The 23,007-nt window shown below is 40.5% G+C and overlaps 1 protein-coding gene across 2 annotated transcripts in view; it reads right to left on the bottom strand.

Annotated features, from left to right (window-relative positions):
* ROCK2 (Rho associated coiled-coil containing protein kinase 2) overlaps nucleotides 1-22,843 on the bottom strand; it is a 110,657-nt gene extending 87,814 nt beyond the window's left edge. For both annotated transcript variants that reach the window (XM_081342753.1, XM_081342754.1), the window contains exon 1: nucleotides 21,653-22,843. In XM_081342753.1, the coding sequence (XP_081198879.1) occupies nucleotides 21,653-21,799 (147 nt within the window). In that variant the 5' untranslated portion in view covers nucleotides 21,800-22,843. The remainder of the gene's footprint in view (nucleotides 1-21,652) is intronic.
* Nucleotides 22,844-23,007: the final 164 nt, after the last annotated feature.

Here is a 23,007-nt window from a genome sequence, read left to right as displayed (position 1 = left end):
CAGTGCCACCTTGACCTCACAGTTTATGGCCCAATTTTAGTGGCACAATACCTTTGGAAATGCTGGGCCCAAAGGGAGGGGCCAAGAATAATAATGTGCAAACTGAGACCTGACTGGGCAGCCATGCTGAAATCTCCCTTCAAGGCTTTCAGAACCGGCTGCAGCTTTAATGCTATGACCGGACAGGTTACTGCCATAGTTAATGAAATATACATGGTAGTAGCAGGGCACCACATGAGATTGGATGAAAGTTCCTGGGCGCGGAAGTGCCACTTGTTGACAAGCTGGAACACCTATTGATGCACTGACCACCTAGCTTAGAGGTCCCCAACCCCCCCCCCCAGTCCTTGAACCGGCACCGATCCGCAGCATGACAGAAACCAGGCCACGCAAGCAAGCAAAGCCCCATCTGCAGGATGCAGGCAGCATGTGAAACAAGGCCCCCATCTGGCCCGTGGAAAAACCTCTCTCTACGGAACTGGTCCCAGCTGCCCAAAAGGTTGGGGACCTCTGACCTAGCTCCCCAGCAGCAATGTTACATGAGCTCTTGGACCTCTACTTGGGGGGTGGAGTTGAGTTTCATTAGCCACCAGCTCCAAATTTTCTTTCTACATTATACTAATCTCAAATATCTAAGTCAATCCAGGTGGTTCAGAGAGCATGGAAGGTACTAAAAAGATTACCTTTGACACTTAAATGCCTACAGGCCCCATTAGAAGCCTCTGCCTCAGTTCTTGTCAATTATTACTCCGAAGAGTATTCATTCTCTGTTGGCTGTGAATTCTAAGTACTGAAGCAACAACACACATAAAAGGCACATGGATGGGGAAAGCTTGCATTCTGCATGCTCCCATGTTATGCAGAAAAGTTGACTGAGGCATGAAAATTTTAAAAATAAAAGATATGGTTTCAAAACTGTTATTCATTAGAAGAGTTATCTGTACAATCTATAATACAAAAATCAGGTGTTTATTAGAACAGTTAGATGCCCTAGATTTTTACAGTTAGCTCTAATATTATTTTACTCCACCAGTGTTTGAGGCTCTGAGATCAGGTTAAGTGGAATCCCCAATGGGTGAACTATAGAAATTTTCAGCACTATTAGCATGTTTTAATGCACTGTGTTATTTTGCACTAATTATTATGATTTTTTTTGTCTTTTGTCACAGTCACATAACTTGAGTTGGACAGCCATATAAATGTGTAAATAAAGAAAATAAATCTCCCAAGCTGAAATAAAATCCCTTATGCCTTTTAAAATTAAATGAGACCATTCACAGATGTGTGGTTCAGTCGCTAAGTTGTGTCCAACACTTTGCGACCCCATGGACCAAAGCATGCTAGGCCTCCTCTGTCCTCCACTGTCTCCTGGACCTTGCCCAAAATGTTCATTGCTTCAATGACACTATCTAACCATCTCATCTTCTCTGATGCTGGGAAAGATAGACTTATTTTCCAATGAGTCCTGTCTTCTCAGTAGATGGCCAAAGCCTCTGAGCTTTAGCTTCAGTATCTGTCCTTTCAAAGAACCGTCAGGGTTGATTTCTTTTAGGATTGACTGATTTGATCTCCTTGCAGTCCAAGGGACTCTCGAGACTCTACTCTAACCCCACAATTCGAAAGCATTAATTCTTTAGCACTCAGCCTTCCTTATGGTCAAACTCTCATAGCCTCTTGACTTCCTACTTTAGCATTCCAGTCTCCTATACGTTGTAGTCAGTTTGCAGATAAGTCTATTGCAACATATTATAGCACTTATTTGCCATTCTCAAATTGAAAAGAGGTAACATAAAATGATAGAAATGATAGAAAATGTCGAAGCCATAGGAACCTTGGGGGGAAGTGATCATGCAATATTGGAATTCAACGTTCTGGAAGCACAAGCAATAGAACACAGCCAAACTAGAGTCTTGGACTTTAAAAGAGCTAATTTCAATAAACTTAGAGAGACCATGGGAAGAATTCCATGGATGAGAATCCTAAAGGGGAAAACAACTCAAGAAGCTTGGGAAATTTTGAAAAGTGAGATAATAAAAGGCCCAGTCTAGTACAATACCAACAAAGAAGAAAAATAACAGCTCTCAAAAGAAACCAGCATGGCTGCATAAAGAACTCTCTGATAAATTGAAAGATAAAAAGGACAAGTATAAGAATTGGAAAGAGGGGCACATAACTAAGTCAGAATATCAGCAAATAGCCCGTGCCTGCAAAGATGAAATGAGGAAAGCTAAGGCTCAAAATGAACTAAGGCTTGCGACCAAAGTCAGAAATAACAAAAAATGCTTCTTTCAACATATAAAATACAAGAAAAAAGTTAAGGAAATGATTGGTCCATTAGTGGGGGAAAGTGGCAAAAAGGTGACAAGCAATAGGGAGAAAGCAGAACTATTTAACTCGTTTTTTGCATCTGTCTTTACACAAAGGGAAAAAACAGTACAACCTACCAAAACCAGTGCCATAAAAAACAGAATAGAAACGCAAGTTAAGATAGGCAAGAAAATGGTAAGTGAACATCTGTCTAGCCTAGACGAGTTCAAATCACCAGGACCAGATGGATTACACCCCAAGGTTCTCAAGGAACTGGCAGATGTGATCTCAGAACCACTGAACTATATTTTCAAAGATCCTGGAGCACTGGGGAACTACCAGAGGACTGGAAGAGAGCTGATGTAGTTCCCATCTTCAAAAAAGGGGGAAAAATAGATCCAGGAAACTACAGACCTATCAGCCTGACCTCAATACCTGGGAAGATTCTGGAAAAGATAATCAAACAACAAATCAGCGAACACCTTGATGCGAACAAAGTCATCATTAAAAGTCAACATGGGTTTGTCAAAAACAGATCATGCCAGACAAATCTTATTACATTCTTTGACCAAGTGACAAAATTAGTGGACCAGAGGAATGCTGTAGATATAATTTACTTGGACTTCAGTAAGGCATTTGATAAAGTAGATCACAACCTACTACTTGATAAGATAGAAAAATGTGGGTTAGATAGCATCACCATCAGATGGATTCATAGCTGGCTGACAGGCTGTACTCAGCGTGTGGTCCTCAATGGAACTGCATCTACATGGAAGGAAGTGTGTAGTGGGGTGCCCCAGGGCTCTGTTCTGGGCCCAGTGCTCTTCAATATCTTCATTAACAATTTGGATGAGGGGATAGATGGGGAACTCATCAAATTTGCAGACGACACCAAGCTGGCAGGAATAGCCAATACTCCAGAAGATAGGCTTAAAATACAGGAGGATCTGGACAGACCCGAACACTGGACGCTATCTAACAAAATGAAATTCAATGGTGAAAAAAGTAAGGTTCTACATTTAGGCAGGAAAAATCAAATGCACAGGTATAGTATAGGTGGTACCTTGCTCAATAGTAGTAACTGTGAGAGGGATCTCGGAGTCCTAGTAGACAATCACTTCAATATGAGCCAGCAGTGTGCTGCAGCTGCCAAAAAAGCCAACACAGTGCTAGGCTGCATTAACAGAGGGATAGAATCAAGTTCAAGTGAAGTACTAATACCACTTTACAATGCTTTGGTAAGGCTACACCTGGAATACTGCATCCAGTTTTGGTCACCACAATGTAAAAAAGATGTCGAGACTCTAGAAAGGGTACAGAGAAGAGCAACAAAGATGATTGGGGGACTGGAGACTAAAACATATAGGGAACGGTTGCTGGAATTGGGTATGTGTAGTTTAACGAAGAGTGAGGGGTGACATGATAGCAGTGTTCCAATATCTCAGGGGCTGCCACAAAGAAGAGGGAGCCAAGCTATTCTCCAAAGCACCTGAAAGCAGGACAAGAAGCAATGGATGAAAACTAGTCAAGGAGAGAAGCAACCTAGAACTAAGGAGAAACTTCCTGACAGTTAGAACTATTAACCAGTGGAACAACCTGCCTCCAGAAGTGGTAAATGCTCCAACACTGGCAGTTTTTAAGAAGAGACTGGACAGCCATTTGCCTGAAATGGTATAGGGTTTCCTGCCTGAGCAGGGGGTTGGACTAGATGACCTCCAAGGTTCCTTTCTTCTTCTTCTTCTTCTTCTTCTTCTTCTTCTTCTTCTTCTTCTTCTTCTTCTTCTTCTTCTTCTTCTTCTTCTTCTTCTTCTTCTTCTTCTTCTTCTTCTTCTTCTTATTATTATTATTATTATTATTATTATTATTATTATTATTATTATGTCTTGTTTTTCAAATGGTTTGCCTTTCTGTGGTATCCACCCAGCAAAGCTGCACCAGACTCTGGATTTTTGTTGTTGTTGTTGTTATTGTTATCAATAGCAAAGTACTTTTCCAATTCTACAGCCTAAGTCAGGGCTTTTCAACCAGTGGTATGCATACACTGGTGGTACGTCAGCACCTGGCAGGTGGTACGCTTACAATGGGTTGAAAAGCACTGTAAAAAAAAGTGTAAAAATAATGAATAAAAGTGTAGCATGGAGATGAACTGAAGCGGCAGCAATGCAGCACAAGCCTGTGGGAGAGTCAGCTGGAGTTGTGGTGCTGCTGGGGCTCTGCTGAACCCCAGGATCTGTGCCGGGCTCCAGCTGATTGGCGCTTCCGGAAGCTGCGCAGAGCCTGGGGAAAGGAGTCAGTTGCAGCTACACTGAAGACAAAAGGAGGAGGGGATAGACATGCCCCCACGTTGTATACATTTGGCTCGGGGCTGCCCTGGAGACAGCGAGGGGCTACGTTCAATTTGCAACTTGTCAGGGGGACTCAAATGCCACTCAACTTTACTCCGGAATTTTGGCGTTGGAAAGTGGAGGGGCAGCGCTGCGTTTGCAGGCCAGGCGGCACCTGCTGGAAATCCTCCTGCTTCCCCCTCCCCCCAGCTACCTTCCTCGGAGCCTTCCCGATCCCAATAGGCCTGCCAGCATAGGTCAGCTGTGTCCATTGAGTGGCGTTGAGCGGGCCACGCCCCCCCCTGCTAGGCGACTGGTGATACATATCCTAAAAGTGGTACAATCTCTGAAAAAGTTGAAAAGCCCTGGCCTAAGCACTGTATCTTAATTTTACCCTTCCAGTCTGTTTATCCCAACTAAATGCTAATAAGTTTCATTTTGAGAGTACCAAAATTATCGCAATTTCGTAATCTTTTAATGCCCTTTAGATTAGAAGATGTATTTAAGGCGTGTTAGACTCTCCAAAGAATGTATTTGAAAGCATGGACAGCAGATTTTTTTTAAAACTGAAAATATAAAAACTGACCCATATCATATGGTCATGTGATCATTTAGGATAGTACGGGCTAGTATAGTAATGTATATAAGCAGATTTTGGGAAAACCTTTAAATGTTAAAGATGTTAAGGTAATGTTGAATTATATGCCAAAGATTTGGAATTTGGCCGTTTATCAGATATTATGGTTGAAGGGGGTGGGAGGGGGGGAGAAACAGGACAAATACATTTAACTGAAAATCTACTTTCTTAAGCTTCAAATCTAAACTTTAAAAAGTTTTAAGTATTTTGATACTACTTGCTAATTAATTGCATATTTTACAAAGCCCCAAACTGATACCAACTTTGTTTGACCTGCTATAAACTTCCAGTAATCAACTACCAATATTTGGTTTACTTAAATTCTGGGAGAGCTGTTTTCAAGAGGAAAGCAAACTACAAGTACCGGTAGTTTATTTTTGTGTTTTCCTGCCCTAAAACTCAGGAACAAGCAGAAGGGAGAAAACTAAAAAAAAAAAGTCACATCCTGAAGCAGAATGAACAAATAAGGCTTTCTGGTTCTCTCGAGACTTTCTCACATCACAACTGGAAGCAGTCCAGCGGTTTACACATAAATTTACAGTCAATATTCCTCTAATCCAACACTGAATGAAATAAGCATAATATATCATGGTAAGGAATCAATGCCCTGTATTTAACTTAAAAGGGTATTAATTATTTACTTAAAGTTCAAAGGCTATGCCACAGAAGATGCTTGCTGCACATTAAAAAAATATTTGGCAGTGCAAAGTCAAACACACGAATCAATCACAACTAAGACAGCTATGATTTCTGCAATCACAATGCTATTTTTTAAAGCACCCAACCAATGGAAATCGTTGCTAGATGTGTTCACAATCATCTGTGTTCGCAATCACATACCTCGTTACACTGAACACAAAATGTGTGCGTACAGGAAAGCTGAAACCTCAATTAACCAATCCCTGACAGTAAATAATTCAAATAACAAATTGAAATAATAGGTTTGGTGGTTCAATCAAGAACCAGTATAATCAAAACGGCCAAACTAAAATACAGAACATTTCCAAGGGAAAATCAACTTTCATTGAAAAGAGAGGGGGGGAAAAGAGGAGTTTTGTGGTGTGAAAGTGCCTATTAAGACGAAGTGATATTTGTTTTCAATTGGGACATGTATTAATCTTAAACTGACCTCAGAAAGCCATAAATGAAACACTTTTATATCAAGACCTCTTCTTCTTTTCCATAGGATACAGAACGGCGTCTTAACTCAAAATGTATTGGTCTCTTGCAGATTGTCCTAATTCTAGAAAATTAATCCCATTCTCCTGTTTTGAAACACTGAATATTGCTGAAAATTAATATTCACAATGATCCATCAGATTTCCCATAAGACTGTCAACATGAAGTTGATAGGAGTGCAAGTTGTCATTACTTCTGTCATTTTAGAAAGGAAGTCTCAGAATAATTTGCATCTGCCCAATGCACAAACTATAGAAGGATCCAATGTCAGCCATCTATAACTCTTTAAGTCACTCTCAATAAACTTGAGTTTATTTTTGCTTTAAAATAATCTTTCAGCGATTGATTCCAACAGTGCTTCCACAAAGAATGCTTTTAAAAATAAATGCCAAATTAATTTTTTAAATTGCTACTAACGGCACATTCCTAAGAAAGCAAATTAAAATAGGCTTTTTCACCCGTCATGATTTTTTTTAAAGAGGAGGGTTGCCATGTAAATAATTATTAATAAACTTTTGTTTCCATATGACTCAGTGAGTATTTATTTATTTTATGCTTTATTTTATTGAAGAAGACAGGTCAATTAGGAAAGGTCATTATCAAATCATATTCTTGGATCAGCAATATAATTAGATTCTGGTGTGTTGCAAAGTAATTGAATTCCAACTTTCATCTGATTATATCATCGTTATGTTCAAGTGGTAAAACGTTTCCTAATTCTACCACTAAAGTTGAGGGAGATAGAAAAAAAAATATCCTAAAAGTAAAAAGGCAGCAGGCAGGCAGGCAGGCTCTTGCTACCCTTATTCCAAATATGGTACTTTAGACTTTGTTACCTTTAGAGATATTTCACTTCCAGAACAGCTGCATCTGTAAGGTTTGTTTTTTAACCTAAGTGCCTTTAGAGAACACAAAATAAATTGTGTTTAATATTTAAATAGAACTGGGTAACTGGAACACTTCGGGAAAGAGCACTTTTCGTTCTGCTCCCCTGATGTAGACAGGCAGAAAAATAAAACTTTGAAAAGGCATCTTTATTCTTGCTTTATTCTTCCTTGGGATTCAACGTATATAAGTTTTCTGCATGCAACTAATGGCACATCATGCAGGCTTCATGCAGCAACTTTGTCTTTAGCAGAAATTCATAAAGAATACCCATGCAGCACCCCCAGCCCAGCCTCACTCTGGTAGTAACTCCTACTAGCTCTTTAATTCTGGCAGTGTGTCTTGCTGGAAAGAATGGCAAAAGCATTGTGAGGCTTAAGCCAACAACTGTTTCACTCATCACTGCTGCTTGTCCATGCTGCCATGTGGACGCTATGGAATGTGAATAGCACTTTGCTTAATCAGCTGATATAAAGCAAGGTCACTCAGATATCTGGTAGCAAAGAGAATCTGACACGAACCACCTGGAGGAGAGAGAGAAAAATCCAGTGCTGGAGTAATTCATTCTTTTTCCTTGAAAATAACATAAAATATGATAGCATTTTGGATACACCTCCAAAAACCTGGGTAGCTTTGGACCACAAAGTGAATGGGGACAAGATACAGCATTCAGCCCTTTCTATACCTGTCCTCCATACATTCACTAATTTGGAAGTTTGAAAAAAAATCGTGTCCTTGCACTGAAATTCAAACATAGATCTCTGCAAAATCTGAATCACATGGAGCATTATATTCTCGCTAATGTTAACATTATAGCTTACTTTCGGATTTCAGGCTAAATGTATTACAGTCAAGTAGACAGAGGATGAGGGCAGCTCTTCCATATCTCGATCCCTTCACACATTAAACATCTTGAGAAGGATATTCACCATGCGAACATTGGGTTTCTCTTTTCCTCATAGTAAGGACAGGCAGCCAAAAAAAAGAGTATTTTATTTAAGAATGCAAGCCAAAATAAGCAAGAAAAAGGTAAAAGAACGCCTATCCACTCTAGATGAATTCAAATCACCAGACCAGATGGATTATACAACAAGATTCTGAAGGAACTGGCAGACATGATCTCAGAATCACTGATCTACATCTTTTGAAGATCTTGGAGCACCGAGGAACTACCAGATAAGTGGAAAAGGGCTGATGCAGTTGCCATCTTCAAAGAAAGGAGAGAATAAATGGATCCAGGAAACTACAACCTATCAGCCTGACATCAACATCTAGGAAGATTCTGGGGGAAAAATCAAGCAACAAATCTGTGAACACCTAGATGCAAATATTGTCATAACCGGAAACCAACATAGGTTTGTCAAAAACAGGTCATGTCAGACAAATTTTATTGCATTATTTGACAAAGTGACAAAATTAGTGGACCAGAGAAATGCTGTAGATATAATTTACTTGGATTTCAGTATGGCATTTGATAAGGTAGACCATAACCTAATACTTGATAAGATAGAAAACTGTGGGTTAGACAGCATCACCACCAGACAGATTTGTAAGTGTTTGACCAACTACACTCAACGTGTAGTCCTTAACAGAACTGCATCTACACGGAGGGAAGCATGCAGTGGGGTACCTCAAGTTCTGTCTTAGGCCCAGTATTCTTCAATATCTTCATCAATGATTTAGATGAGGGGATAAACTCATCAAATTTGCAGACATCAAGCTGGCAGGAATAGCTAACACTCTAGTAGGCTCAAGACATAGAAGAATCTCGACAGACCTGAACACTGGGCCCTATCTAACAAAATGAAATTAATTTTCTTGCCTACATTTAGGCAAGAAAAAAACAAATGCACAGGCATAGAATAGGTGGTACCTGGCTAAATAGTAGTAAGCGAAAGAGTCTTGGGATCCTAGAGGACAATCACTTAAATATGAGCCAGTCCTAGGCTGCATTAAGAGAGGGATAGAATCCAAATCACGTGAAGCATTAATACCATTTTATAATGCCTTGGTAAGACCACACTTAGAATACTGCATCCAGCTTTGGTCGCCATAATATGCAGTAAAAAAGATGTTGAGACTCTAGAAAGAATGAAGAAAAGAGCAACAAAGATGATTAGGGGACTGGAGATTAAAACATACGAAGAATGGTAGAAGGAATTGGGTATATCTACTGTAGTTTAATGAAAACAAGGACTAGGGATGACATAATGGCAGTCTTCCAATATCTCAGGGGCTGCCACAAAGAAGAGGGGGTTTATCTATTTTTCAAAGCACCTGAAGGCAGGACAAGAAGCAATAGATAGAAACTAATCAAGGAGACAACCAACCTAGAACTAAGGAGAAATTTCCTGACAGTTAGAACAATTAATCAGTAGGATGACTTGCCTCCAGAGGTTATGGGTGCTTCAACACTAGAGGTTGTTAAGAAGAAATTGGACAACCGTTTGTCTGAAATAGGGCAGTGATGGCGAACCTTGTAGAGACCGAGTGCCCAAACTGCAACCCAAAACCCACTTATGAATCGTCGGGTGCTGGGTGGGCGTGGCCCATTGGGTGGGTGTGGCCAATTGGGTGGACACAGCCCATTGGGTGGGTGTGGCTGCGGTGGTAACGGCAGACTGGGTGGGACTAAAAAGTTCAATCAATCAATTCCAACTTTACAAGATCTTTTTTTTTCCGGCGAGAAGTTGAAATTGATTGATTTAATTGAACCTCTTTTTTTTGCACATGGCGGCGGAGGTCTAAAGTGAAAAGGTTTTATAAAACCCAGCTGACCAGAGCGACGGCGCCCATGCCCACAGAGAGGTTTGCCACCACGGGTACAGGGTTTTCTACTTGAGCAGGGGATTGGACTAGAAAACCTCCAAGGTCCCTTCCAACTCTCTTATTCTGTTTATTCTATAAACCCTTCTTTCTCATGGGGCAATGAGACATTCAGCACCTAGAAACAGAGCAAACAGCATGTGGCTAATTCCTATGGCTACGTTCCACTAGTAATGGATACTGACAGCAGGGGACCATATTGCATCCTAAGTTTTTAAAAACTCTTAGCAAGAGAAAATAGAAGCAAGTGGTTTCTGAGGGCATCTTGATTCTGAATTACAGAACAAGTTATATTTTTATTCTAATTTGACTGTATTAACACTACTGATTTATCCATTTTAGCAGACCTTCAATTTTCTAGTAGCCTTAAAAGTTTAACACAGTTAGGCCTGGTTAGTATTCAGATAAGAGAATCAAGGAATGCCAAAGTTGCAGACAAAGGTAGAAAGCTGAAAAGTATTCCAAAACATGGCACTACAAATCCTCTCCCATGCTGGTGATAAGAAGGAAGGAATGGTAGAAGGAATTGGGTATATCTACTGTAGTTTAATGAATACAAGGACTAGGGATGACATAATGGCAGTCTTCCAATATCTCAGGGGCTGCCACAAGGAAATCATCAGAAGTCAAGCACAATTAAAATGAGTTTTTCCCATTAACTCAGCAAGTGGTAGTACCAAGCTAATCTTGGTTGCTCTCAAATGCTAAGCAGGCTCAGTCTGTTAATACCTAGTTGAGAGATTACCAGGAAATCCCAAGGTTCTAGGCTAGACTGGGAAATCAAAATGTAGCCCTGAAGAAAGCAATGTCAAAACATATCTATAAAGTCGCAAAAAACCCTGCATGGGACTGACTATCCAAGAAATAATCAGGAACCAGGCTCAGCTTGAAGTAAATTTTACCTTTGTCATCATGGGAAACATATTCATCAAGTACAATTAAAAGCTAATTCCTATGGTTTTAAAAGCATTAACCACTGTAAAATAAATAAGACACTATTAGCTCTACTTTATATACATCATAAACTATGATTTACTAAGCATAATGATTACATTCAGATCATGGGCTAAGCCAAAACTGAATGTCATATTAGGAAACAGTGTGATGTGTACATCAGGCAACTGTATCTTATTGCCCATGCCTTTATGCATTGGTGACTATAAGACGAGATTAAAACATAGGGCTTTCATTCAGATCTGCCCTCTGGTGAAGCCTTAGCAAATATCAGATTGCAGTTGTTACTCCCTTTTACATTTGTAAACAGTAAATTACTAATAACTATAGTGCACTAAGCCCACTGGGAATATGAAATCTACCACATTCTGCCACTACTTAATACTTTGTGCACTTGGCATGTTCTTTGTCTGAGGTTCCAAAATTAATATGTTTATTTCTCCTCTGTCAGTGATCCAAAGCTTTAATGGAGAAAAAGATGGGATTCTTATCCCCAAGGCAAGTTACCTTTCATTATTTCAAACATAAAGCACTGACCGTAAATGTATCTACATTTCCAAGGGATTTTTTTAAAAAAAATATAGTAGAAAGCCATTGTTTCTTCAAAATCTGCACTGTTTGTTCATTTGAGTTTTTCAAAATTCTCAACAGGATATATATGGAACTTTAAATAAACACAGCTCTATACATATCTCTTACAAACACCTCCTCCTCTCTCAGTTAAATGAACACAGAATTGCAGTCAACGCTTCATCTGAACGAGGAACTAACTAGCTGTCTGATTTTTAAAATGTTTTTTTTACCAAACAGGGTGGAGAAAAAATTAACAGATCAGGTTTTCAAACTTCCTAACCAGGAACTGACCAAGCAGAACGACTGCTTAGAGATGAGGCATTTGCCTTCAGTTTGCTTACCTGTTCACATGGGGACTCCTTGTCAACTATGGCTAGCAGACAAGATGTTAAATAAAGGCTTGCTTTCAAAGTCAAAGCCAAAATAGTAGCTCTGTCGCGTTCAGCTTAGAGTAGTTCCACTCATGCAAATCAAACACTAATTTTAATAGAAAGCAGAATTGCTCTTGACCTTTTACTGCTTAGGACACTAACCACTATGCACTTCAAACCAGAGCTACTCTTAATGTTATGAAAATCGGACCTGGATTCTGAAGGTGCATTGCATAATATATTTGACTAAAGATTTCATGCACGGTATAGTAACTCAAATCCGACTAGAAAACACACTCCTTTTAAGCCTTACTAAAAGAAATATTTATCCTGAAACAACTTTAAATCTAATGCTATGTTTTCATGTAGTAAATCATCTTTTGCACTTGCACAACAGCAGACCAGCACTAATGCATAATTTGAGAAAACTACTAATTTACTAAATCAGTTAAGATTATGGAAAAAATCCCATAGAATCCAGCAAATGTTAAAATAGATATCCCCAACCTGCTGTCCTTCTGATTTCTTAGACTAAATTATTTTATCAATTCTAACCTGTCTGTTCCTGGCCTTTCTGGTTACCCTTGACTGGCAGAGAAGCAGGCTGTAGTTCAACATATCTAGACAACATTAGATAGAGTAAGGTTGTTTCCCCCCCCCCCATCTATGTATCACTACAAAGGTTAGAAAAAATACTGAATAGAAGGCACAGAAGAATGCCTTCTAAAAAGGTGTTTTAACTTTTTAGTAGCCATATCACACTGGTGACTAATATTATTCAGTTTGCAATGACTATTATAACATATTTTTGACAATCTCAAGTATCCCATATTCTACACTGGCACGTTTTGAGTTTTTCCTATGCATTTCTATTGACTTTTAAACAGTTTCCTGAACTTCTCAAAATCATTTTCAATCATTAGCCATCCCACAGTTTTGTGTTACTTGCAAATATGAAAAGCATTATTATTTCTATTCCTTCATGCGTATTGTTAATGAAAATGTTAAAAAGCACTGAACCCAAGAGTGAATGTTGTAGCATTCCATCCCATCCCTCTTTCCTGATTAATAGTGATGAGGAGTCTTTACACTGGCTGTATTTATGTCTCAGTCTAACCCAAAATAGAGCATAACACCTCATGGCTAAGTATGAAACGAACACTTCTAAAAAAAGAAAAGAAATGGAGATATTTTCTTTTTTTTCTTTTGTTGCTATCCTGTTGCTGACAACAAAAACTTTAAATATGGCTGTGGTTGCACAACACACACTTTAGCCTAACATATCAGTCTGTGTGATGAGTTTATGGCTCAACGTATTATGTAAATCTAGAAAACTGTACTAAAGTCACAGTGAAATGAAACAGCTTATAACGCAAAAGTAGTTTAACATATTGAGAAGAACACTGTTCTAATAAAAGAGTAATCAGGTTATACACAGAATAAGACAGGCAACTCATAAATTGTCATTTACTAGAAATAAGTATTATGTATGCGGGTGAAGAAGGAAAGTGCAAAACTTGGGTTGAAACTTAACATTAAGAAAACCAAGATCATGGCATCTGGCCCTCTCAATTCCTGGCAAATAGATGGGGAAGAAATGGAGGTAGTGACAGATTTTATTTTCCTGGGCTCCAAGATCACTGCAGATGGGGACTGTAGCCAAGAAATTAAAAGACGCTTGCTCCTGGGGAGGAAAGCCATGGCAAATCTAGACAGCACACTAAAAAGCAGAGACATCACCCTGTCAACAAAAGTGTGTATGGTCAAGGCTATGGTTTTCCCAGTTGCAATGTATGGCAGTGAAAGTTGGACCATAAGAAAGGCTGAGCGCCAAAGAATTGAGGCCTTTGAACTCTGGTGCTGGAGAAGACTCCTGCGAGTCCCTTGGACTGCAAGGCAATCAAACCGGTCAGTCCTAGAGGAGATCAATCCTGACTGCTCTTTAGAAGGCCAGATCCTAAAGCTAAAACTCAAATACTTTGGCCACCTAATGAGAAGGAAGGACTCACTGGAGAAGAGCCTAATGCTGGGAACGATAGAAGAAGGGGACGACAGAGAATGAGGTGGCTGGATGGAGTCACTGAAGCAGTAGGTGTGAGCTTAAATGGACTCCAGAAGATGGTAGAGGACAGGAAGGCCTGGAGGAATGTTGTCCATAGGGTCGCGATGGGTCGGACACGACTTCGCAGCTAACAACAACATAAGTATTATAGTCCATCAGTATTTGTCAGGCCCACTGTTGTGCAAGGCTGTGGTTGTGGGGATAAAAGTGGAACAAGAAATCCTAAGTGCCTTACTTCAAACTTCTCGAGAAAAGGCAGGATATAAGCCTATTGGCTAAATCAGCAATTTGATAAATACATACTGTATAAGAGAGATGCAGATGCAGATGCTGATGCTGATAGAATTATAATTCCATCCTGCTCTGCCAGAGGTGCCTTTGCTGTATCTTTACCAGAAGACAGAATAAAGGCAACCACTAAGCTGGAACAATCCATAGAGTTTTAAAGTGTTAGACTTGAGCATATCCTTTCATGTGTTTAACCACTCTGACTAATAACCATATATAATACCAATAATGATAAAGGGAAAGGTAAGTCACATACAGGAAAAAAGTGTACAGTCCCTGTAACACTCCTATAACTAATCATTGTGAAGATGGGATGATTTCAATATTTTAAATCATTAAAAATGCACAAAATAATCACCATTAATTTACTCCATTAAGTTAACATTTATTCTTGAAAGCGCAAGCAGAACTAAATGCTGAATATTATTATTTCCAGCACTCTAATGATGTTCAGTAGAAAAATATTCCCATAAGGAGAAATTGGTAAAATTCTTCCCATTAAGGAAACTGATATAGACAGCGCTCATTCATTAATTCCTCAACAAATGTGGATAAATACATAAGTAGGGAAAGTCCTTTTTCTGTTTAAACAAAATCCTATTCACTGCTGTTTAATATTAATAATTAAACTGTATATTTTACAACTATTATTAATATGCCAAGCTATTTATGAATCATGACTGTTATCACTACCTACTTTGTTGTAAAAACTGCTAATCACAATGAAATTTGAAATCTATCAACTTTTACAAACCTTTCACACATTAACTTGTCAAGTAACAAGGGTCTTTTCTTTCTGGGGTCTGAGTAAAAAATACATTTAATTGTACCACAATATCCATATTTAACTAGAAATCCATTTATTTTATATAGACTATGGCAGGGGTGTCAAACTCAATTTCATTGAGGGCCACATCAGCATTGTGGTTGCCCTCGGGGGGCCAGGTAGGTATGGCCAGGGTGGGCGTGGCCTACTGGGTGGGCATGGCCAGCTCTACATCATTGGCATCAAGGGTGCCTATGGGGGCCTGGGCAGGAGTGGTACAGATCTGGGGGTCTCCAGAAGGAGGGTCTCAGGGCCAAGGCAGCGGGGACCGTTCCCTCACTGTTTCCAGGATGGCTTCGGAGGCCACATGAAACCACTTTGCAGGCCGGATCTGGCCCCCGGGCCTTGTGTTTGACATGTCTGGACTATGGGGACCCTCCACTTTAAACAAAGTTGTCTGAAATACTAACACACATCAAGCATGAAATAGTTGTAAAGGACACATTCTCTTATGAACAAAACTGCAATAACAATGAAGCTTATTTAAATTTTCCTTAAAATCAGTGCAGTTTTATATCAAGTAGATGATATTGATCTGTCCTATGTGTATCCAAAGAACTCAGTCACTGAAAAAAATTAACTTATTTTATTTAAACAAGAGTTGTGCAATCATGCCTTCTTCTACAACAGGGCTTTTCAACCAGTGGTACGGGTACCACCTGGCACCTGGCAGGTGGCACACGACCATCCTAGAAAAGTGGTAGCGGGGGAGAGGAATGAGCTGAACTGGTGGTAGTACCGCACAAGCCTGAGCGAGAGATGGCTGGAGCTGTAGGGCTGTCAGGGCTCAGCGGAAGCACCAGGATCAGCGCCAGGCTCCAGCTGGAGCTTGGTGCTCATCCTGGCGCTTCTGCTGAGCCCAGAAGAAGCGCTGATCAGCTGGAATATTGCAGCATCTCCAGGGTCTTGTGATTTACATTCAGATGCTTGGCAACTGATTCATATTTACGATGGTCACAGTGTCCCAGGATCATGTGAAGTGACCAAAACCTGCTGCAACCACCCAGCAGAGGGTGGGGAAATAAAAACCAAACACCTCCCCACCCCATCCCCTCTGCCAATCCTCAACAGAAATGCTCACAATAATGAAAACCTCGGACAGGAGGAAGAGCGCCGCCAGGCGGGCAGGCAGGTGTCTTGCTCGGCGGTGGCTTGGGGGGCACTTTTTCCAGTGCCATTGTAACTTTGAACAGTCACTAAGAGAACTATTGAAAGTCGAGGACTACCTGTACTTCATCACTTTTTTCCTTTTTTGTCATCACGTTTTTGACACCTTGCTAGGCAACTAGTGGTACTCAGATGTTGCCATATCCTAAAAGTGGCACAATGGTTGGAAAAAATTGAAAAGCCCTGTTCTACAAAACCATGTAGTAAACTGAGCAAACAAAGTATATTTTTCACAAAAGCACAAGAAAAATCTGACACACTACCAGCTTTTCTTGGTGAAATTACTTCAAATCAATTGTACAGTATTAATATATAGCACAATTGTGCAGTTCAAAATAAATACTTCAGACTTGCACAAGCATGGCATTTCTGCCAATCATTAAAACAGCTTTTTTTTAAAGTCCCAAATCAGTCTGAAAACAATACCTCTGCTTTAAAGATCCATCTCATTAATACTTCTCTTAAAGCAGCTACAACTTTTTAGAGACTAATGCAGAGGCCTGAATAAAATCAGACTGCTTTAAAGAACAGAAAAGGCTTGTCACGTTAATAAGAAATCATTCAAAACTACAGTTTTTAATACAGAACAACTGAAAAGAAGCATCAGATCAGAATTAAATACTTATTCTTCCTTCAAAGGGCAAAATGTTATACTGCTTGTAATAGGGTTATATTCTTCTGGGTACAAGCACTGAAATGTTTTGAAATATTTCTAACAATTATCCCTAGCAAAATACTTCAGTCTGATGTCTTCTAGGATTACCTAATTAGTTTTTCCAAACAAGATGATAACTGGCTATGGTGTAAGGAAGGATAAACCAAATCTAAGAAGAAGCCAGCATGATTCTCTTGTACTGTCTGGGAAATTGTGTAATTCAAGATAATGTCCTTCAAGTAATGGAAAGCCCATCCTAATGAAGAAAAAAGATGCCAAATTCTGGGAGAAAAGCATGATAATAGGGGAAGAGAAGCATTACTACCATTATTAGAGGAGGAGTATATCTCCAAAACAGATTAAAGAGAAATGATAAAATCCTAAATTAAAACAAATTGGATAATTAAATATGAAAGGACAGAAAGAGCTGCTGAAGGAGAATATGAAGATAACAAAAAACTGGATCAATTATTTGTCTCTATAATACAGGCATGTCAATCTCGTGACATCATGTGACATCGCGCGACATATCGGAACTTTTTCTCCATTGCCGACAATCAGGTGGGCGCGGTTTCAGTGTGATGCATCTGGCCCATGGCCCGGCAGTTTGAAATGCCTGCTATAACAGAAAGATATCCCAGTCACTTTGTATTAACTTTCTCAAGAGAAATTTGTATCAACTGAGAAAATTTGAGTAACAATCAACAATACCTTAAGTGATGACACAATAACAAATCATCAGATCATGATCACATCCATCTGGGAGTTCTTAAATACTCAAAGATGAAATTGCTGACAGTCTGGCAAAAGTATGTGACTTGTCCCTCAATCAGACTTAGTGCGAAATTGTATCCAATATGAAGCACAACTTTTAAAAAGATGATCCAAGGGAGATTTGGGAAATTATAGACCCCACTTAAGATCTGTTTTGTTCAAATGGACAGAAGTGATAAATAAAAACACAAAATACGTATATGGAAAAATATGCTGTTCTGAAAGAAAATTAGCCTGGATTCTGCATAGAAAAATTCTGCCTTACCATCCTTATAAAGATTTTTCAGAATATCAACATGTAAAAAAATGTTGAGGTGACTTTACTAAAATTGTCAAAGTCTTTTTGAAAATCAAATATGGGCCCTCAACAGACTGCTAATTGCAAATATAATTGCTAATATGTCCTGTAAGTGAATCTATAAAATAATTGGTTAACAAAATAGAAATTTAGAGTAAGAATGCATAATTTTTTCAATGAAGGAAAATAAGGAGTCCTTTAAGTACCTTGTCTGTAATGATGCTTTCTAACTTCATATTATTCACATGTAATCTTGACATAAAAGTAATCAGCTGTCAAATTTCCAGATAGGTGGTAAAATTCAAAAGTGATTGTAAAAAGTTCCAAAAAGAGCTCTTTCACCTAGAAGAATGGTGAACCAAACAGTAAATGCAGTTCAATTAAATTAAGTGTAATGTGATGCATTCTTTTGCATATACCTGTATTCACCTGGTTTGAACTGTCTGTAACTATCCAGGAAAAGGATGCTAAGGTCACAGACAATAATTCAATGAAATGTTGTTGACTCATTTCATGGTAACTGTGAAAAAGGCAAACTCCATGCTAGGGATTATTAGGAAAGCAACTGAAAATAAAATTGCCCACGCTGCAATGTCTTTCTACAAATTTATGTTATACTTGCATCTATAATATTGTACGCAGTTCTCATTGCTGATTTTAAAAAAAATAAGTAACATTTTTTAAAAATGCAAAATAAATAGAAGGTTTTATAACAGTTTCCTTTTGAAATAAAAACATAGTATCTAGAGCTGTTTGGTTTGGGAAAAAGAGTGACTGAGCAGGATCAAAGTACATAAAGTGAAATTTGACATGGATAAAGTGGAAGATTTTTCTCCTCTCTTAAAATTCTAGGACCAGGTGTTATCCAGTAAAGGTGAACAAAAGAATATTAAAAGAGGCAAGAAAATGTTTTTTTATACAGCACATTAATTAACCTGTGCAAATCAGTACCACAAGACACAGTGAAGGCTTTATGTTTAGATGATTTTAAGGGGGAAAGGGATAAATTCTTAAATCAATCAAGACTTAGATCTTGAAGAGCCAATTTCAACTCTATGTTGGGAAAATATGATTCTAAATGCCAGATGCAAGAAAAACAAGGGGAGAAGAAAAGTCTCCATTCTCCTGTTTCTAAGCACCGCAAAGGCACCTGAGTGGCCATTATGGAAAAGAAAACACTGGACTATGTGGGTTTTACCCTGATCCACAATCATTAGTATATTGTTGCTGAATACTGCACACCTGTATGGGGAATACATTGTCATACTAACAAGACTGCTGTTTACCTTAATGACACAACAAGAATAATATCTGGAACTCTTAAATCCACACCCCTCTCATGGCTAAATGTTCTAATATTGCCCCTCCTGATCTCAGGTGACAATCCAATAGTGGAATAAGATAAAATATTAGACAATCTACCTCTCACCAGGCTTAAGTCTAGGAAACCAATCTTACGATCTAGATGATTAAGATGGGAGAGTTTTAATAACCATAACCAAACAAATCATGCAGATCCAACAAAACCACTTCCAGGAATGCAGCTGCCCCCCCCCAAAAAATATGAACCATCTGAATAGAATCAAGACAGGCCATGCCAGAACAAAGGCAAAGCTCTTTAAGTGGGGAATGGCCGAGAGCCCATAATGTCAATGTGATGCTCTGGAACAAACTATAACACATATAGTTTAAGAATGTCTCCTCAGGAAATTTCAAGGCACCTGGGATGATCTCATCACAACTACACCACAGTTAGATCCTTAGATATCAAATTATGACATCTATCCCACTGCAATTCTATGGCCCCATATTATGCTGCTTTTATTATGGTTTTATCTTAATTTAATATTTTAACTCCTATGGTGTATTGTCTTTATTTAAACAAAATTAGTATGTCAGTGATTGTATGACCTTTGTAGATCTAATATGCTAAATAAATAAACTCTAATCCAGCAGAGCTATTCTTAAACTGAGGCAGAGTAAGAATTCTAAAACTTATAGTGCTAACATTACAGAAAAGAAACAGATTGATAAATTCTATCCTGGAGGGTCTGAGGTAAGCATATATTGCTGTAGCACAGAGATACCCATATTGTTTAGTCAATTCCTGTATTTTGGCCAAATAGAACTGAGTCATTTTTTGCAGATGGCTCCAGCTGCTCCCCCCACCAAAAAAATGCCTGCAAGAAAAAAAATTCTTGGGGGGAAAAAAACATTCTTTTTCTGCAACCTTGGTGTGAGGTCACTGCTATCGCAAAATATAGGCAGCAAACTGACTGGAAGAATTTCAAATGGTATTCCTTAATAAGCTTTCTAGCAGAAATGAAGTGTTCCTTGTATACAAACATCTCTAACTAAAGTTTCTTTTCATTTTTTTGTGCAGCTAGTAAATTTAATCATTCCTACTGAATCTACCTTCTCAAGGTAACACTGGTTCATGAAGTATGACCATAATTTCTAAAGTGCCTTCATAGAGCATTCAACAAGTCCACATTAATTTCCCATTAACAGAAATCAAGTTCACTACAGCATCACTGAAAAACAAAGATGACACTGAAAAGTTAGTGGCAAAGACTGACCTCCCAATACAAGCAACTTAAAAATGCACAATGCCTAAATAATTGAACAAAAACTTCCATGACCAAACTAAATTTTAAGAACTCTTATGTTGAGTTTTGACTCCCAAATAGCAAAATTCTGGGAAGAGGTAAGGGGCAACCCTACACAGTGCAAATAATTATTCTTTCACCACACATAACGTTTTGTTCCAGAAATCTTATCTATACTCTCACTGGGAATTTATTTTGGGGATGGGAGGGGCAGAATCCTTCAGTAAGACCACCCCCTTCCCCTTTTCACCATGTCAACACACTTCCGTGAGAAAAAAAAGTGTTCTTAATCCACTCAACCCAGATTCTCAAATATAAAAAAAATCCTTCAGTGTTGAGCGTTTCCGAGCGCAGGGAGCGGGCAGAGCACAGGATGGCCATTGTATTTTAGACACAAGCGTCCGCGAAATAGTTAAAGTCTGTCCGGCCCTCCAGTCAGAAGTATTCAAACTCTCCATATTGAGAAACTGTACTGGTGTGCAGTACAACATCTTCCTCTCCCCGCCTAGCGCTTCCAACGCAAAAGTGGGAGCAGGCTCTGGTCTTCCCACCCAGGTCCTGAGCTATTTTCTCCTCTTTTCCCCAATCACGGAAAACGCGGGAGCTGCATTCTTTCTAAGTCAGGGGTCTTCAAACTTGGCCCTTTTATGACTTGTGGACTTCAACTCCCAGAATTCCTCAGCCAGCAAAGCTGGCTGAGGAATTCTGGGAGTTGAAGTCCACAAGTCATAAAAGGGTCAAGTTTGAAGACCCCTGAAGTAATGTAGCTTAAAACACCCCAAAGGAGATGATACAGCTCTGCCCTCATCCTTGCTTGCCCTCAATCTTAGTTTAGTGGTTTTTTTTTTAGTTTTTCTTTTTTTTTTGCAGTTTCTCTCTAATCACACACTCACACCGCCGCCATCAGCTGAACTCACCAACAAACTTTCCACATTGACCGGAGATCTGGGGTCCCGGATCATGGATTCCAACTTCCTCTGCCGGCTCGTCAAATGCCCTTCCCCGGATACCGGCGGCGGGGAGGCAGACATTTTCGTTGCCTCTTGCGGCTGCTGGTGGTTCATTTTCACGTCCGCGACGGATCTTTCACCGCCTTTTTGTCTCTCTGGGTTTTCGGGCGCCAGATCAGATCCGGAGACCGTCGCCCGATTGGAAACGGAGCAGGAGCAGGAGCAGGAGGAGGAGGAGGAGGAGGCGGCGGCAGGCGGAGACTCTCTGCAGTCTCCAGTACCGCCGATTGCTCTCCACTTCGGGGTCTGCCGAGTTTGGGGTGAAGGAAGCAGCAAATCCGCCGGGCGGAGAAAAGCGGGGCTCAGTCCCGGCCTCACCCGGCCAGGCCTCTCTCCGGAGGAGAAGCCAAAGAGGGGCAAGCGGACGACCTCCTCCTCCTCCTCCTCCTCGCCTCCCAATTGGGGCGGGCACTGCTGCCGCTGCTCCACCCGCCCGCTTCCCAGGCATGAACAACCCAGAAAGGGGAAGGTGGGCGCCTGGAAGGAGAAGGGAAAGGGGAAGCCCCGCCGCGGCCTTCCTGTTTCTCCTTGGGTCTCTTCGGCAGCGACAAGGCGGGAAGGCAAGTTACGACCGGGCCCCCCACGCTGCCTCGGCCATTTTGCACCAGGTCACTCACTACCCGTCGGGGAGAAGACGAGGGAGGGAGGGAGGGAGGGAAAGCAGCAGCGGCGGCGGCGGCGGCAGCCGACTTCCTCCCTCCTCCTCTTCCTCTGTGGCTAGAAGGATGGGAGGGAGTGCGGCTGGGCCCGCCTCGCTGGGTCTCTCTCCGGAGGCGTTGCTCTCCAGGGAGCGGGCTGCCCCGCACTGACCTCTGCGAGTTGCCGCTACTTCGGCCGAACGAGGGACTGAAGCTGCTGCTGCTGCTGCTGCTGCCGCCGCCTCCTCCTCCTCCTCCTGCCCCCCCGCACCCTTTCTTTGCAATTACAAGCTTAATTAATCCGGCGGCGGCGGCTGCACGATTACTACTACCGCGATGGCTTCTTCCTCCTCGTTACCCACAAGCCTTCGCTGGCAGAAGGATCCCCCCCACCGAGAGGTGGGCGAGGAGCAGCGGGAAGGAAAAGACAGCACGGGGGAAGTCTTCTGCCTCGCGTATCTCTGCCAGCTCTCCTCGGGGCTCACTGTAGCCCAGGGGGGGTCTTCAACCTCGGCCTTTTTAATGACTCGTGGACTTCAACTCCCAGAATTCCTCAGCCAGCCATGCTGGCTGAGGAATTCTGGGAGTTGAAGTCCACGAGTCGTAAAAGGGCCGAGTTTGAAG

This window comes from Vipera berus (genome assembly GCF_964194415.1).
Source record: "Vipera berus genome assembly, chromosome: 1".
Taxonomy (NCBI): Eukaryota; Metazoa; Chordata; class Lepidosauria; order Squamata; family Viperidae; genus Vipera; species Vipera berus.
Note: the sequence above shows the minus strand (reverse complement) of the source record. Positions and strands in the feature narration are given on the sequence as shown.